The sequence below is a fragment of the Danio aesculapii genome, chromosome 10, assembly GCF_903798145.1.
Source record: "Danio aesculapii chromosome 10, fDanAes4.1, whole genome shotgun sequence".
NCBI classification, from domain to species: domain Eukaryota; kingdom Metazoa; phylum Chordata; class Actinopteri; order Cypriniformes; family Danionidae; genus Danio; species Danio aesculapii.
In genome coordinates, this window is record NC_079444.1 from 13,507,281 (window position 1) to 13,523,000 (window position 15,720).

At 38.9% G+C, this 15,720-nt stretch overlaps 2 protein-coding genes across 2 annotated transcripts; both read left to right on the forward strand.

Annotated features, from left to right (window-relative positions):
• The first annotated feature begins 3,733 nt into the window (after positions 1–3,733).
• Positions 3,734–6,571, forward strand: LOC130235886 (serine/threonine-protein kinase pim-2-like). The gene is made up of 7 exons (XM_056466410.1): positions 3,734–4,041; positions 4,261–4,301; positions 4,504–4,601; positions 4,702–4,752; positions 5,680–6,061; positions 6,145–6,321; positions 6,438–6,571. The coding sequence occupies exons 1-7, from the start codon at positions 3,734–3,736 to the stop codon at positions 6,569–6,571; spliced, it is 1,191 nt and encodes a 396-aa protein (XP_056322385.1).
• A 3,439-nt stretch (positions 6,572–10,010) lies between these two features.
• Positions 10,011–15,472, forward strand: LOC130236266 (uncharacterized). Its single transcript, XM_056466936.1, has 2 exons — positions 10,011–10,339; positions 13,317–15,472. The coding sequence occupies exons 1-2, from the start codon at positions 10,035–10,037 to the stop codon at positions 14,236–14,238; spliced, it is 1,227 nt and encodes a 408-aa protein (XP_056322911.1). The 5' UTR covers positions 10,011–10,034; the 3' UTR covers positions 14,239–15,472.
• Positions 15,473–15,720: the final 248 nt, after the last annotated feature.

A 15,720-nucleotide genomic window follows, 5' to 3' on the forward strand; every position in this document is an offset into this window, starting at 1 on the left:
GTCTGGGACACACTCCAGACGACACTGGACAGGTCTAATTAATGTATTCTTTTACACAAAATGAAATTAAATGAAATAAATGATGACCTGGAGAAAATCTGACCTGCGCCTGTTTAGAGAAACACCTGTAGGTGCGATTTTACAGCCAAACACACGTAAAGTGCAAAATAAATAAATACATATTTACTTTAAGCAGAAAACATGTGTTCTGACTATTCTTCATCTGCCAAAAAAGTCATCTAGTTATGTTCAACTACACGATCTTTAGGCTAATATGAAACATTTTGTCTTAATTCCTATTTTTTCTTTTATTTCTTTATGTATTTCTTTAATTTTATTATTTAATAAAATTTATTCTTTCATTTAATTCATTTTATTTTTTATTACACTGAAATGATCAAATTAAAATGTTCAATTAATATCAAATGGCAGCATTACATTACAGAGATGCAGCATGCTCCTGTAGTTCTGTGAGAAGAGATGAAAAAGAATAGAAAATAAAGCATTTCTTTTGATCTCAAATCAAAAGGGGTTTTGTTTTTGGGGGAGTGTGTTATAATAAAACTAATTGACCATAATGGCAGTAATCGCAAAGCTTGACTTGTTCTGAGTGAAGCACAACGCCTCCTGTAGCCTGCATTTGTTTTACTTCTTTAACACAAAACGATAAATAAAACTGTCCGGCACCAAAAGCAGTCCATTAATCAATACGTCTTAAATAGAGTTTTATATAAAAAGTAAAATCCACTGATAATGATAATATTTTAGCTCAAATATAATGATTGTCATTATCAGCGAATTTTACTTAAAAACAAGGCATAAAAAATGGGAAGGACATTATTATAATTATTACTGTTGTTATTGTTTTAATATTCAGATGGCCAATTTCTGACTAGTGAGGGTATTTGGGCCTATCAGTTTGTTATTTGCCTAATAAATCATAATACATTTTTTTCTTTCTCTTGTGGACTAATAATTTATGGACTGTTTTACCCCAACCCTTCATATTTCTTATTCAACCTTTAATATTTGAAGCACTGATGTCAACTTATTATTGACTGTGATATAAAATTTTAATAATTTATTGATAAATACATTTAATACATGTTTGTTGTGGAGAAGTGAGACTTCTCCCCTCCGTCTCCGACGGCCGCACCAGTACACACACACACACCGCACTTACCTTCATTTCTTAATACTTAATTGGTAAAAGATAATGAATGTAACATTGCTGGTGTTGTAAAGCTTTAATACATGTTTTTAAATTTATTGATAAATACATTTTATACATGTTTGTAGAACTTGACCGATCAGAGCGCCATCTTGGATCACCCCGCGCACGTCACCTCACCGATGACAAATAAATAGAACGAAAGAATGCCGTGACGTCATAGAACAGAATACAGTTCAGAATTTCCTCAGAGTGACAAACAACCGAGTACAGTGAACAGTGATTAAGTGACTTTATCGACTTGTTTTGCATCTCAAATAGCAAATAACATGTCAAAAGTGTTTTTTACTCGAGTTAATTTGATCATGCCTGTATTTGTCAACGAGAATCATCCAAGTGAGACGATGGCTTCTCCTACAACTCCTACCATGATGAGAAGCCCAACAGGTGAGATGAGAGTTTACAAAAACGGTGTATTTCGACGTATTATTTAATAAAAAGTATAATAATATTAATAATGATAATAATATATCGCCATATAAGGCGATTTAGTGATTGTAATTGTTTGTGTAGCTATAATATTGTATATATATGATTTTGAGATTGAGCCCTGCTGTCATTTTATGCAGACATTCTGGCTTTTAAGTTTCTCCTTTCTACTCAACACAAATTGTGACTTGTTAACGTTACTGATAAAAACATTTTAATATTACTTTAATTGAAATCCTATATGTAGACCTACAGAGTAATTTTCTTAGTTTTTGATGGTGTGGAGGAATATTTGTTATATTTTAGCAAACTGAGTGAGAATATTATATTTAAGTCTTTATTTGTTCAAGCAGGGATGAATTAATACAATTGAGGTAAAGTTGGTTTTAAATTCACACATTCTGACTTTCTCCTTAATAATATAATAACAGAAAAATATTGTTTTAAATTCTAAATGGGGAAATCATATTAACAGTCAATGACTATAATCGGACAACATTGTTTACAGTCAATTAAATAGTGCTAATGTTGTTTTGAAGTCATATTTACATGCGATTTCAGACCCAATATTCAAATTAGCATGGTAAACAGTATATATTGACCGTTAAATGAAGTAATGTGCAAATATAAAACCAACTTCACCTGCATATTAATAAATGTCTATAGCTCTGTTTCTGTAACTGAAGTTCTGGACTTCTCTTTTCATTTGGATTTCTAAGACTGATTGTTAAATGTTTTAAGTTATAATTTACTCACAGATTTCTTAACTGAAGATCAAGAGCAGGAGAAATTAAACATTGTGATGGTGACTGTTAAATAACTCAAACTATAACTGTAAAAACTCAGAATATTGACTCAAAAATGAGTTATTATAATAGTTTGCATTTTGTGTGAGCAGGAGTAAAATGTTTATTTTTGCAAAATAGTTGCTTATAGGACTTTCCCTTATGTCTAATATGGACTTATGACTTACCGACTATTTGTCAGCTTGTATTTGTCATTTCACATCATAAAAATGATTTGCAATTCTACATATTTAATTTTAGTTTTCAAACATTTTCTATTATAATTGTACATTTATTATTGTTGTTTCTTTTCTGTGATTGTCTTTTATATGTCTAATCTTCAGCAGTTTGTCTATTTTAAACCTGTGGTTAAAGAGTTTCCTAATATTTCCCTGTTCTTTCCTTTACTTTAGAAAACCCAGAGAAAGGAAGGAAAGGGAAAAGAGCCTCTGCTTTCTTTAAGAGAGCATGGAAGGCTGCAAAGCGCCCTTTCCTTTGCTGTGACTGGAACAGAGTGGTCCCCTTTGAACCACAGTCAGATATCGACGATTTCGAGCATCTGCCTGTTCCAGGTCCCTCCAGGACCGTCGCAGCACATGCAGACCTTGAGCCGGTGTGGCTGCCAGGCCAGGTCTGTGAAGATCCTCAGCCGTTGAGTGTTCCGGGCCCCTTCAGCATCAAGCAAACAGCAGATGTGCCGAATGCAGATCCGGCCCGTCCTGAGTCCTCAACGGCCCTCACAGGTCATGTTGACACTGAGCAGATGCGTCCGCCAGTCCAGGTCTGCGACCGTCTCGAGTTGTTGGCTGTTCCAGGACCATCCAGGATCAAGCCAACGACCATCGCAGATCATGTTGACCCTGAGCAGATGCGTCCGCCAGTCCAGGTCTGTGAAGATCCTCAGCCGTTGAGTGTTCCGGGCCCCTCCAGGATTAAGCAAACAGCAGATCCGGCCCGTCCTGAGTCCTCAACGGCCCTTACAGGTTATGTTGACACTGAGCTGGTGTGTCTGCCAGGCCAGATCTGGGAAGATCCTCAGCCAATCAGTGTCCATGGCCTCTCCAAGATTAAGGAAATGACGGATGCAGATTCGGCCTGTCCTGAGTCGCCTCCGTCTTTTCAAGACCCCTCTAAAATTGATGGGACTGATGGTGAGTCCTCCTGAATTTGGTTCATTTTAGTTCTGCCATCTGTTATTTTCAAGCTTTGTTGTTTTTAACTTATAAATCAGACAGTGTCATTGGTTGTACTGTTGGTTGTGTGTTAATTAGTAGCTGCAGTTCTGCTCATGGAGATGTTTCTGTTTGTTTTCTTCATTTTAGAAAAACCCAAGAAAGGAAGGAAAGGGAAAAGAATCTCTGCTTTCTTCAAGAGAGTGTGGAAGGCTGCAAAGCGCCCTTTCCTTTGCTGTGACACAGATATAGTCCAGCATTTTACACCAGAGCCAGAGTCACAGCCAGAGTTCGAGCCAGAGTCTGAGCCAGAGTCTGAACCAGAGTCACAGCCAGAGTTCGAGCCAGAGTCTGAGCCAGAGTCCGAGCCAGAGTCAGAGCCAGAGTCCGAGCCAGAATCCGAGCCAGAGTCCGAGCCAGAGTCCGAGTCAGAGTCAGAGCCAGAGTCAGAGCCAGAGTCAGAGTCAGAGCCAGAGCCAGAGTCTGAGCCAGAGTCCGAGCCAGAGTCAGAGCCTGAGCCCGAGCCTAAGCCAGAGTCCGAGCCAAGGCTGGAAGATAAAGCGGACCCTGAGTCAAGGCCTGATGAAATTATGCCTGCAATCGCAGAACCAGCTGACCCTGAGTCAGTGTGTCTGCCAGGCCAGGTTCCTGAGGAGCCTAAAGAGGCTTCTGGGCTCAAACGTGGTAAGTCATCATTTCCTTCTATTTTCTGTAATTCATGATTAATTTAAATTAGTAATCAATTTACTCCTGCAATTCTGATGGAAGTTACTGCTTTTAGCTCATTGGATTAGATCCAGATTCAAAGGATAGGAGTCATTTATTTGATCTGCTTCATACCAGCTAATCCAAGTGAATCTCCCTGCTCTTTTTCTGTGTTTTTCAGGTTCTGTGCTGTCTCGCTTTAAAGTAGTACGCATGATTGGACGAGGAACTTTTGGCCAGGTGTATGTGGCATCTCACAAACGTAACAAAAGTGAAAAGGTAAAGAACTATTTTTTAAATTCAGTCAACATTTTCCTGCTGATTATTTAATATAACTAATTTGTTGACTTTAATTTCACTTGTTGTTGTTTTTCCGCAGGTTGCCCTGAAGTATATCATCAAGAGTGAACACGACCGTTATTTCAACATCGTAAGTTGAATAATTCACACAACAATGAAAGTGTGCTGACCATTTACTCATGCTTCACTTGTCCCGTACCTGTCTGGACCACTTTAAACTGAACTCAAAAGCAGATATGTTGGAAACAGGTAGCCACTGACTTCCATTGTAGAAAAAGAAAATAGTTATGAAGTCAATGCTCACTGGTTTTCAACATTCTTCAAAATGTCTTCTTTTGTGTTCAGCAGAAGAAATAAACCCAGAGAGAAGTTTTGAACACATGAATGTAGGGCTGTGGAATTAATTAAAATTCATTTAGCATTAATGGAGATAAAGTTGATTATTGCGTCATATCCCGGCCCCTTGTAAAGCAGTCTGCATTAATTTCTACACAAAGCTCAGTTTCATGTGGAAATCAGTGAAATCATGTAGCGTGACTTTTGCAGCAAGGGATGTGGTTGATTTATTAGAGTGTATATGATTCATTCATGTCTTCAATAGTGCTAAAGAGAGCTTGTGCTGTTGTGTGCATGTGCTCAGCCTCAGAGACGGACAGAACACACACATGTAGAGTCCTCTTTTAGCTTAAACTGCATGACTAAATGCTCAAATACGATCAAAAATGTGTCAAAACATGGAGCTTAGTGATCATTCATATAAACCCTTGTTTGTTATGCAATAAATAAACAGAGTTCCGAATGCTCAGTGGTTAGCACTGTCGCCTCACAGCAAGAGGGTCGCTGGTTCGAGTCCCGACTGGGCCAGTTGGCATTTCTGTATGGAGTTACCATGTTCTCTCCTTGTTCGCATGGGTTTCCTCCGGGTGATCCCCCCCCCCCCCCCCCCCTTACCCCTTTTATTCTTTTCTATAATAAAAACAGTTTTAAGTTTTTGTTGCTGTACTTTATCTCATTCTGCTTTGGTAATATCTTTGAAATCTGTTTTTTTTTTTTCTAGGATGGTCATTCCACACCTGTGCTTGCGGAAGTGGCAGTCATGCTTAGGTTGACGAATGCTCCGCAATGTCCAAACATCATCGGATTCCACGACTGGGTTGAGAATAAGAGGAACTTTGTTCTCGTTCTGGAGTACCCAGAGTCATGCCAGACTTTGGCTCATTACATCAAAGATACACTACGTATTACTGAAAACCAAGCACGCGGGTTAATGCGTCAGTTGATCCAAGCTGTAATGTTCTGCACGGAGCGTGGAGTTTTCCATGGTGATATACACGCGGCGAACATCCTGGTGACTCAACCCAAATTAGAGCTCAAATTGATCGACTTTGGTTGTGCTTGGCCAATTACCAGCGAGCCTTTGGACAGCTGTGATTATCGAGGTGAGTTGGCATTTTGTGTTAGTTTCTTTGGTCACAGTATTGTCTTATGAAATGACTGATCTCTGAAAATGTCTCTCTTACAGGAGCCATCTTATACACGCCCCCTGAGATTTATAGCTGTCAAAAATTCCATGCTAACCCAGTAAACGTCTGGGTAATAGGCATCGTGCTGTATGAAATATTGCATGGACATTTGCCCTTTCATGACAGACAATCAGTAATGATTGGATCCTTTGAGATACTCCCCAGGTTATCTGCAGGTAAGCAGACACCTCTGAACAATCATTTGTTTTCTAACATTTGATGTAGGAAGATTTAAACACATTCATGAATCTTGAGGATGCAGACATATTTCACACTCTCTGACACTTTTCAGCATGCCGGAACCTGATTTCCCAGTGTTTGATCAGCTGTCCAGATAAGCGACTACAGTTACATCAGGTAGAAAAGCACTGGTGGCTCAATCCAACGACCCCAAATCCTGTGCGGCAGCTAGAGAAGAGGAGGTAGAGGAACACACCGAGCACAAAACTACATCTACATTCTTTCTTTGCTTCATGCTTTTCCTGTTGTTTTCTCTTCTGCTCTTTTTAGAGCTCCAAGTTTTATTTGACACCCTTCATATTCTGCTTTAATAACTTTGTGTTGTTTCTGATTGTTTTTCTTCATTTTAGAAAACAACTAAAGAACCCAGGAGGAGGAAAGCACCATTAAAGTCACAAAACTAGCAATATCAGTTATTAATTACTCCCTCATGTCATTCCAAACCCCTAAGACCTTACTTTTCTTCAGTGTCAGTTCATGACGTGTGTTGATGAGAGCTCTGTCCTGCACTGTATGTGTGTCCACTGCTGACGTTTACCTCAGATGTGCCTATGTTTTGTTTAAATCAGAGGAAGTCGCGCAGGCCTCTGGGTTAAACGTCAGCAGTGGACACACATACAGTGCACTGGGCTCTGATGAATGTGCGGTTTGAGGATCAGAGAGCTCTCAGATTTCATCTAAAATGTTTTAATTTGTGTTTTCAATATGAACTAAACATGAATATGAACTAAGGACATGAGGTGACTAATTAATGACAATAATGGTAATTAATGGTGCCTAGACTGCAGCTCTGCACAAGAAGTTTGGCCAGAGGAGAAATGGTCGTGCCCAACTGAGCCTGGTTTCTCTCAAGGTTTTTTTCCTTCACTTTTGTCAATTGGTGACGTTTTGTTCGTCGCCACTGGCTTGCTTGGTTGGGACTGGTGGAGCTGCACATCGATGGATTTGCTCTTCAATGTTTGGACTTTCAGCAGTGACAATTAAACTGAACTGAACTGAACTGAACTTCAACTCTGAAAACTGGACTGACACAGTTTCAATGTTCTTCTATGTTAAGCTGCTTTGACACAATCCACATTGTAAAGGCGCTATAGAAATGAAGATGAATTGAACTGAATTAATGACAAAACTCCATTAGGAAGTCCAGTGCTGTCACAGTTTTCTCCTCTAAAGTGTCATCAAAGATCTGCTCAACTATTGTCTACCTCATAAATGAATCTGGTGTTCTGTCATAAGAGAGACTGATTGTTTTATAATTAAGTGTTCATAATTGTTTTGTAATGAATTGTTCTTTGAATTGTTTTGTAATGAATTGCTTTTGTATATTGTTTGCTAATAATTCAAATAAAATCCTGTGAATCAAACTGAAGCTCTGATCATCATTTCTGTGAGTTTTCTAAATGACTCTTTACTCAATTAAAGAGATAGTTCTCCCTAAACTATTTACTCAAGTGGTTCCACACCTATGAGTTTCTTTCTTCTGTTGAACACTAAAGAAGATACTTTAAAGAAATCTAAAAATCTGTAACAATTGATGTCCATTATAGGAAAACAAATACAATGAAAGTCAATAGTTACAGGTTTCCAGCATTTTTCAAAATACCTTCCTTTGTGTATAACAGAAGAAACTCATAATAAGGGCTGAGGAAAAGATGACAGAATATTCATTATTGGGTGAAGGAATCTCTAACAAACCAGTAGTGCCATATACTATGTTTACCATGATTTAACACATATTTGTGGAGACTTTAGCCAAATGGAACCACAGAGAGAGAAGGTTTAAATAAAATCTCAAATCACAAACTGAAAATAAAAGTCTAAATGTGTGTGATTGGACTCCAGTGTGTGTTGGAGCTTTTCTTCACGGTTAAAATGGTGAGTGAACATCACACAAGTGAACTCTGTCAGATCTGTTGTTCATATATATTTCCCCCCTGGTACAGTCAAGATTGCAGACCACCTTTGAGACTCCTAATTGTTCAAACTTTGACAATCTCAGTTTAAAGCTCAGTTTAGACTTGAGTAACTGGACTGTGTTTGACAGCTTTCATGTATACAGCTCCAGGAGAAGTTCCTGAATACCTAACGTCTACTTTTTAGAGGATACACTGCATAGGTCAAACGCAACGCAAGCAGCTTTGGGTTCAGGCCTGTAAGAACAGCCCTCATGATGATCTCAGTGTGATTTGGGCTGTTGCTTGTAGAAGCAGCTGTTCAGCTCAAAGTTACTACCATCACAAGCTGTCCACTTCCTGTCTGTTCTTCATTGTCCAGCAACATTACGACAAAATCTACAAAAATAAGAGATAAAAGAGAAACATAAGACACAGGGGCAGCACAGTGTCACAGTGGGTAGCACCATCGCCTCACAGCAAGAAGATCGCTGGTTCGAGCCCCGACTGGGTCAGATGGCATTTCTGTGTGGAGTTTGCACGTTCTTCCCGAGTTCGCGTGGGTTTCCTCCGGGTGCTCCGGTTTCCCCCACAAGTCCAAAGACATGTGCTATTGAATATGCTAAATTGGCCATAGTGTATGTGAGTGTGTGCAAGAGTGTGTGGGTGTTTCCCAGTGTTGGGTTGCGGCCGGAAGGGCATTCGATGCATAAAACATATGCTGGATAAGTTGGCGGTTCATTCCGCTATGGCAACCCCAGATTAATAAAGGGAATAATCCGAAAAGAAAATGAATGAATGAACATAGGACACCAGTCAATTATATTAAAGCATCTTTTAGATAACCATCAATAACTTTTAAATACATTTTTGTCCTAAATTTAAATGTGTGAATGTAAAGGAATAAGGATAAGGATGTCCTCCTTGTTTATTTGTGTATCACTACTGACAGATAACTAGTCAGTTCATCAGTCTTGCAGTAGCCAAAAATACATTGTATGGGTCAAAATGAGTGAGATGCTAATGGTCTAATCACATTCAATGATTTATGCTAAGCTAAGCTATAAGTGCTTGAACCACACGCACAGATTAGCTGAATGGATTCAGAAATGGTAAAAACTACTGTTTAACTCTAGGGGAGATGTAAATATTTGTAAAAAAGTTGTAAAAATATAAACTATTATCAAAAAAATCACTCCGCATCACAACAGCATTACCTTTCATTACCATCTATGTATTATGTTTGTTTTTTCTTTTCTTTATTTTTTTCCTTCTGACTATTATTATTTCTTCTTTGATATGTTTCCTAATGTTCTACTATGTTGCAGTAGTCATGGACTATAGAAGTCCATTCCTGCCACTGAATAAAAATAAATAAATAAATACAATGTAAAAAAAAAATTATAAAGTCAGAATTCTCAGTTATAAAGTCGCAATTGTGCGTCTTTTTTTACTCTACCTTTAAATTTTACCAATTCTACTATAATGACTCACAATTCTGACTTAATAACTCGCAATATCGACTTTATAACTTAGAATTCTGACTTTATATATATTTTTAATTGTATGTATTCATTTTTTATTCTTCGATTTATTGCTGATCTTTTATGAAAATAAAAAAACAAAACTTTTTTTCACCCCTGCACACTAGATGGTGCAACGCGCTATTGAACTGGTCGTCCTGTAGTTTATAACTGCTAAGAAGAAGAATCACTTGAATCGGCTCATGCTCATAGCAGCAGAAAGCACACTGGGTGATGGATTTGTCTACCAGCAGCAGCAGTAGCGATGACGAGTTTATTTTTATGTTGTTTAAAGAGGAGAGAAAAAGAAAGAGACGTTATTGGGTGCACCCTATACTCGAGGAGAGAGAAGTGCACGGGGATTTCCGCAGACTGATAAAGGAGTTAAAGTTGTATCACGACCGTTTCCATCGCTATTTCAGAGTGTCTGTCAGTCAGTTTGAAAGTTTGCTGAAGCTGGTGGCTCCTTCACTCAGCAAGTCACGAACAAACTTCAGAAAACCCATCAACCCCGAGCAGCGATTGGCAGTGTGTTTACGGTGAGTGTAAAAAGAAAGGAAATAGTGTATTTATTGTGCATAAACAAATGTTTGCACGATGTGTTTATAGTATTATAACTTAAAGTCATTGTATGCACAATAGAAAGCGCTCTACGTAAAGTTGCACGATCTGACCTACAGTAGTAGACTGTTAATACATTACTAAAAATATGTATTACATTTTGTTAGTTTTTTATAAAGACATTTCTTATATAACAAGGTGAATGTCTGTGCACTAGAATATACTCTTGTTTACTTAGTGTTCAGTCCAAAATGTAGCATTTTTCAGAAAGTTGTTTCTACCCTATGAAAAAAACAGCCTAAACCAGCCTAGGCTGGTTGGCTGGTTTTAGCTGGTTGACCAGTCTGGTTTTAGAGGGGTTTTGGCCATTTCCAGGCTGGTTTCCAGCCATTTCCAGTCTGGTCTTAGCTGGTCAGGCTGAAAATGACCAGCTAAAACCAGCTTGACCAGCCAAAACCAACTATGTCCAGCTTAAACCAGGCTGGTCAAGCTGGTTTTAGCTGGATTTTGCTGGTCATTTTCCAGCTTGACCAGCCAAGACCAGGCTGGAAACCAGCATGAAAATGGCCAAAACCCCTCTAAAACCAGGCTGGTCAACCAGCTAAAACCAGCCAACCAACCTAGGCTGGTTTAAGCTGGATTTTTCAGCAGGGATACTAAATGTTATTGTATGTACAATAGAAAGCAGTCTTGTTTACATTTTGTTGGACGATCCTGTGGGGTTTTCCAGAGAGCATGTTGTGTGACATAAACGGGTGAATTATTGAGGTAAAGTTGGTTTTATATTCGCACAGTTGTTTATTTTATCTGTCTCTGTGTTGTTTACCACGGTACTTTGAATATTCAGCCTGAAATAGCAATTAAGTATGACATCAAAACAACATTAGCACTATTTAAACGACAGAACTAGGGCTGCACGATATTGGAAAAATCTGACCCTGTGATATTTTTTTATACTGCGACACATTGCGATATGAATACAATTTCTTGAATATACTTGAATATAGGCATGGTCTGATATAATGTGGGGCTGAATGTGTTAGTGAGACCAGGAAGGGGGCACTCAACCTGCTGTTGGTGTGGGTCCTAATGCCCCAGTATAGTGATGGGGACTCTACTGCTCAGTGAGCGCCGTCTTTCGGATGAGACGTTAAACCGAGTTCCCAGTCTTTCCATGACAAAATTGTCACGTTTAAGATCTTATTTCCTTAAAAATCATCGATCTTCACTGCCTGTTAGATATACGATAATGAAGTGGGTCTCAGATGGGACAAGAAACACTGCATTAAATTCCATTTCCCCCACCATGTCTTTAAAATAGTTTATTTTACCTCAGTATTTTCAATGGAATTTCTGCTCTAGTCTGTTGCTACTGATTGTGCTAGTGGTTACTATGGTCTTTCATCTCCTTTTACGCTTGAACTAAATGAATGCTTAAGTTTATGAATGCTTTGTAATTACATTACAACATCGATGCTGTAAAAACAATCTTGTGAAATTGAAAATAGTCACATTAACCTTTCACCGGAAATTTATCGTTGGCTTTAAAACTAGCTGTGCATAGAGCCCTTTGGCTTCACCACTCTGTCTCCTCTCCACTGGAGTGTGGTCTGGTGCAATATGGCTGTCGTCGTGTCCCCCAAAAATGTGTAAAGCAATTTGAGTGCCCAGAAAAGTGCTACAAAAATGTAAGGAATTATTAGATTCTGACGGTATGATTACCTTGGTGAGGTCACTAGCTCCTTTCAGTGCGTTATGTCTGACATTGCAAGTTTGAGATATGCAGTCTCAGCTTGCAAATCCAAGTCTGCATCCAGATACTATTGGATTTTGTTGGCGCCAGTAGCCTAGTAGTTAGCGCATCGACACATTTGAATTGTGTTCATTTGAATTATTGACAATTGTAAGTTAATAAAACTGATTATTATATGCTATTAAAATGTTTTGAATTCAAATTTCTTAACTAAAAGATAAGGTTACAGAGGTCAGAATCATCTCTTTATCCCTATTAACCAATGAGATGTAATTGAATTAAATTTATGAATTTGATTCACTGAAGCATGTATGTTTATTACATAAACTACTGAAAACAGCTGACCCCCGATAGTCAATTTGCAGACAAATGGTCTCCTCCTGAGCTAAAAAATGCCAGCAAACTCATGCAGCTCTGTGATTGGCCAAAATGCTTAGTTTGACTTTTCGGTGATCATTTACTCTTCCCTGTTGATGACCCCTGAATTTCTTCATCTTGAAAACTTAAAACTGTATTTTTACAAACCCAATATCTGCAGTCTATGAATTCAGAACCAAAAAAAATCTGAAGTTTAAAAAATGTCTATAGGTATGAAATTCAAATTCAAGTAAAAAAATTCTAATTCAAAAAATTTTAATAGCATAAAATCAGTTTTATTAACTTAAAATTGTTAATTCAAATTAACTCAATTCAAATTCGAATAGTTTTGGCATATTATTAGCTCCAATACGCGCATTCTGTAAACATTTTTCAATGAAAACTGGTCGCACGGCAACAGTTTATGCATTTGCACATATGCTGCCAAATATATCTTGAGGTCACATAGATAAATTTTGTGCGCATATGCAACCAAAACAGTCGCAATTTCGAGCCCTGCAATTTCAAATTCAAGCAGGTTCAAGCACTCTGTCCAAAATCCAAGCGCTTTTCTAACCTTGAAAACACTATATTAAAAATCAAGCATTTTCTTGGATTTCCAGCACCCGTAGGAACCCTGTAATCATATTTTTAAGATAACAAATACGTAAAAATGCATATGAACATGTCAGACCTTGCACGACCTTTACTGTATATTACCAAACACAAAAAGCACTTTACCATCGTATGAGGAGTGCTCATAATAACATGATTATGCTGTGCAGCATTTGTGCCTACATATTGTTAGATTTTGAAGTACTGCATGTGTTTATTTTTTATTTCAGTTTCCTTGGCACTGGGGATTCATACAGAACCATTGCGTCCAGCCTAAGCCTCGGCATCTCTACTGTGGCACGGGTTGTTGCAGAGACATGTGATGCCATTTGGAGCTGCCTAAAAGACGAGTACATGCCAGTGCCCACTGAAGATGTGTGGCGGAGCATTGCAAAGAGGTTTCAAGAACGATGGAGCCTCCCCAATTGTTTGGGAGTAATAGATGGGAAACGCATCGCTGTTCAGTCCCCTGGAAATTCGGCCTCATTCCATTACGAGTACAAAGGCACATTTTCAGTGGTTTTGCTAACTCTGACTGACGCCGATTACCGCTTTCTAGTGGTAGACGTGGGCAGCTGTGGAAGCAGTAGTGATGTGGGCATCTTCTCAAATTCAGCACTTGGCAAAGCACTTCAAGATGGAGCCTTCAATTTCCCAGCACCAGCTGAACTTCCTGGTGCTCCTGAACTCGGAAAGGTAAATCATGTGATAGTAGCAAATGAAACGTTCCCACTGAAACCGTACCTCCTGCGTCCATACCCTGAGCGACAGCTCCTCCCGGAAATGAAAGTTTTCAATTGCAGATTGTCCCGAGCGCGTCAGGTGTCAGAAAACTGCTTCAGCAACCTCAGCCAACGTTTCAGATTCTTTCAGCGCCGTTTACAAGTGAGCCCCGCAGTTGCTGATTCTGCAGTAAAAGCAGCCTGTATCCTGTGCAATTACGTGAATCCATCAGAACAGAATATACAAGATCTTCTAGAGGACGACGGCAGCGGTTGTGTGGTCATAGAACCGCTTAGGCAAATGGGGGGAAATCGGGCATCCCATGAAGCACAGAGTGTTCGAAACACTTATAAAAAGTACTTCAACTCCCCTGCTGGCCAAGTTGATTGGCAGTATGAACATGTGTCCAATGGTCTGGGGGATGATTAGCTTATTTAAAGGGTTAGTTCAACCTGAAACAAACACTAGCCTGTTATTAACTCACCCTTAAAGCATCTTTGGTGTGTCTGACTTTCTTGTTTCAGATAAATCAATTTGGAAGTATATTAAGAATTGTCTTTAATCAGAAATTTTTTCTACACTTATGTAACATCTGGGAGCATTAACCCTTGTGTACTGTTAAAATTGTTTACCCTTTTATTATGTTCGTGGCTGTTTTTTCCCAATTGACTTCCATTATAACAACATTTTTTGATTGCAAAGCCATGACACCAATTAATCGTGTATTCTTGATTGTTGGTGCTTTTGCCTGTTGGGAAGAGGTACGGTTACTGTTGATCTTCAGTTGGCGCCATTAACCTTTTAGTTAGGCCCGTGCAAAATAAGTTTCTGATATTTATATAGAGTTCTATGGAGGACAAAACTACAAATTATAGCGTGTGTGCATAAATACACTTGCAACGCTTGCCATGTTCTGAGAGCTGAGCTGCTTATTTTTTATTTTCTCAAACATATCAAGGTAAGTGTGCAAAGGTCTCTTTTTACACAAGGCACACACAAATACTCCATATAATATTAAGCCAGAAACTAAGCTTTTTATGGACTGCAACTGATGATCAACCATAAAAATGACAAATCTGACCTCTTCCCAATAGGGAAAACCAGCAACAACCAAGGATGTTTTAAATCATAGGTCTGAAACTCAATTACTAGAGTGCCGCAGCTCTGCACAGTTTTGCTCCAACCCTGATCAAACACAGCTGATTCAACTAATGAAGGTGTTCATGAAGCTGCAGTCACACTGGGCTTTTCCTCCCATAGACTTCCATTCATATGCACGCGAATGCGTCAGACCGGAAACGCATGGTCATGCGTTAAGTTTCGCAGCTCGCTGCGGTGCAAAGTTCAAGCTTGGTGAACTCTGACCTCCGCAATCGCATCACTTGACTGCGTGAGACCAATTGAGGATTAAAGCACGACCTCTCTGGAAATATTGAAAATATTGAGCAATCGTTGGCTTTTTAAATGTCTAATTATCTTGTTTAATCCCGCCCCTTTTTGCAGCGCCGTACGACAGAATTTCGCACACACAAAGCCCAGTGTGACCAGAGCTTCACTCCTTTGAGCACCTCGGTTATTTGGATCAGCTGTGTTTGATTAGAGTTAATTAGCTGCAGCCCTCCAGGAATTGAGTTCGAGACCTATGATTTAAATGCTTTTTATGGTGTCATTTAAAGGGCACATAGTGTACCTCTTTTTTATGATTTAATATTAATATTATGGTTCTTCTGAGTGTGCCAGTTTAGGTTCAGTTTAAAACACAATTCAGATTTTTTTTATTATAATGTGTTAAAAAGTGTCATGTTGGGGGCGTGTCCACGGTTCGCTGATTTAGGGGTGTGTTGCTTCACATGTAAATTAGTTTCGGCTTCTCGCCAACTTAACAAGGGAGCGGGGCCATGAGCTTACCCG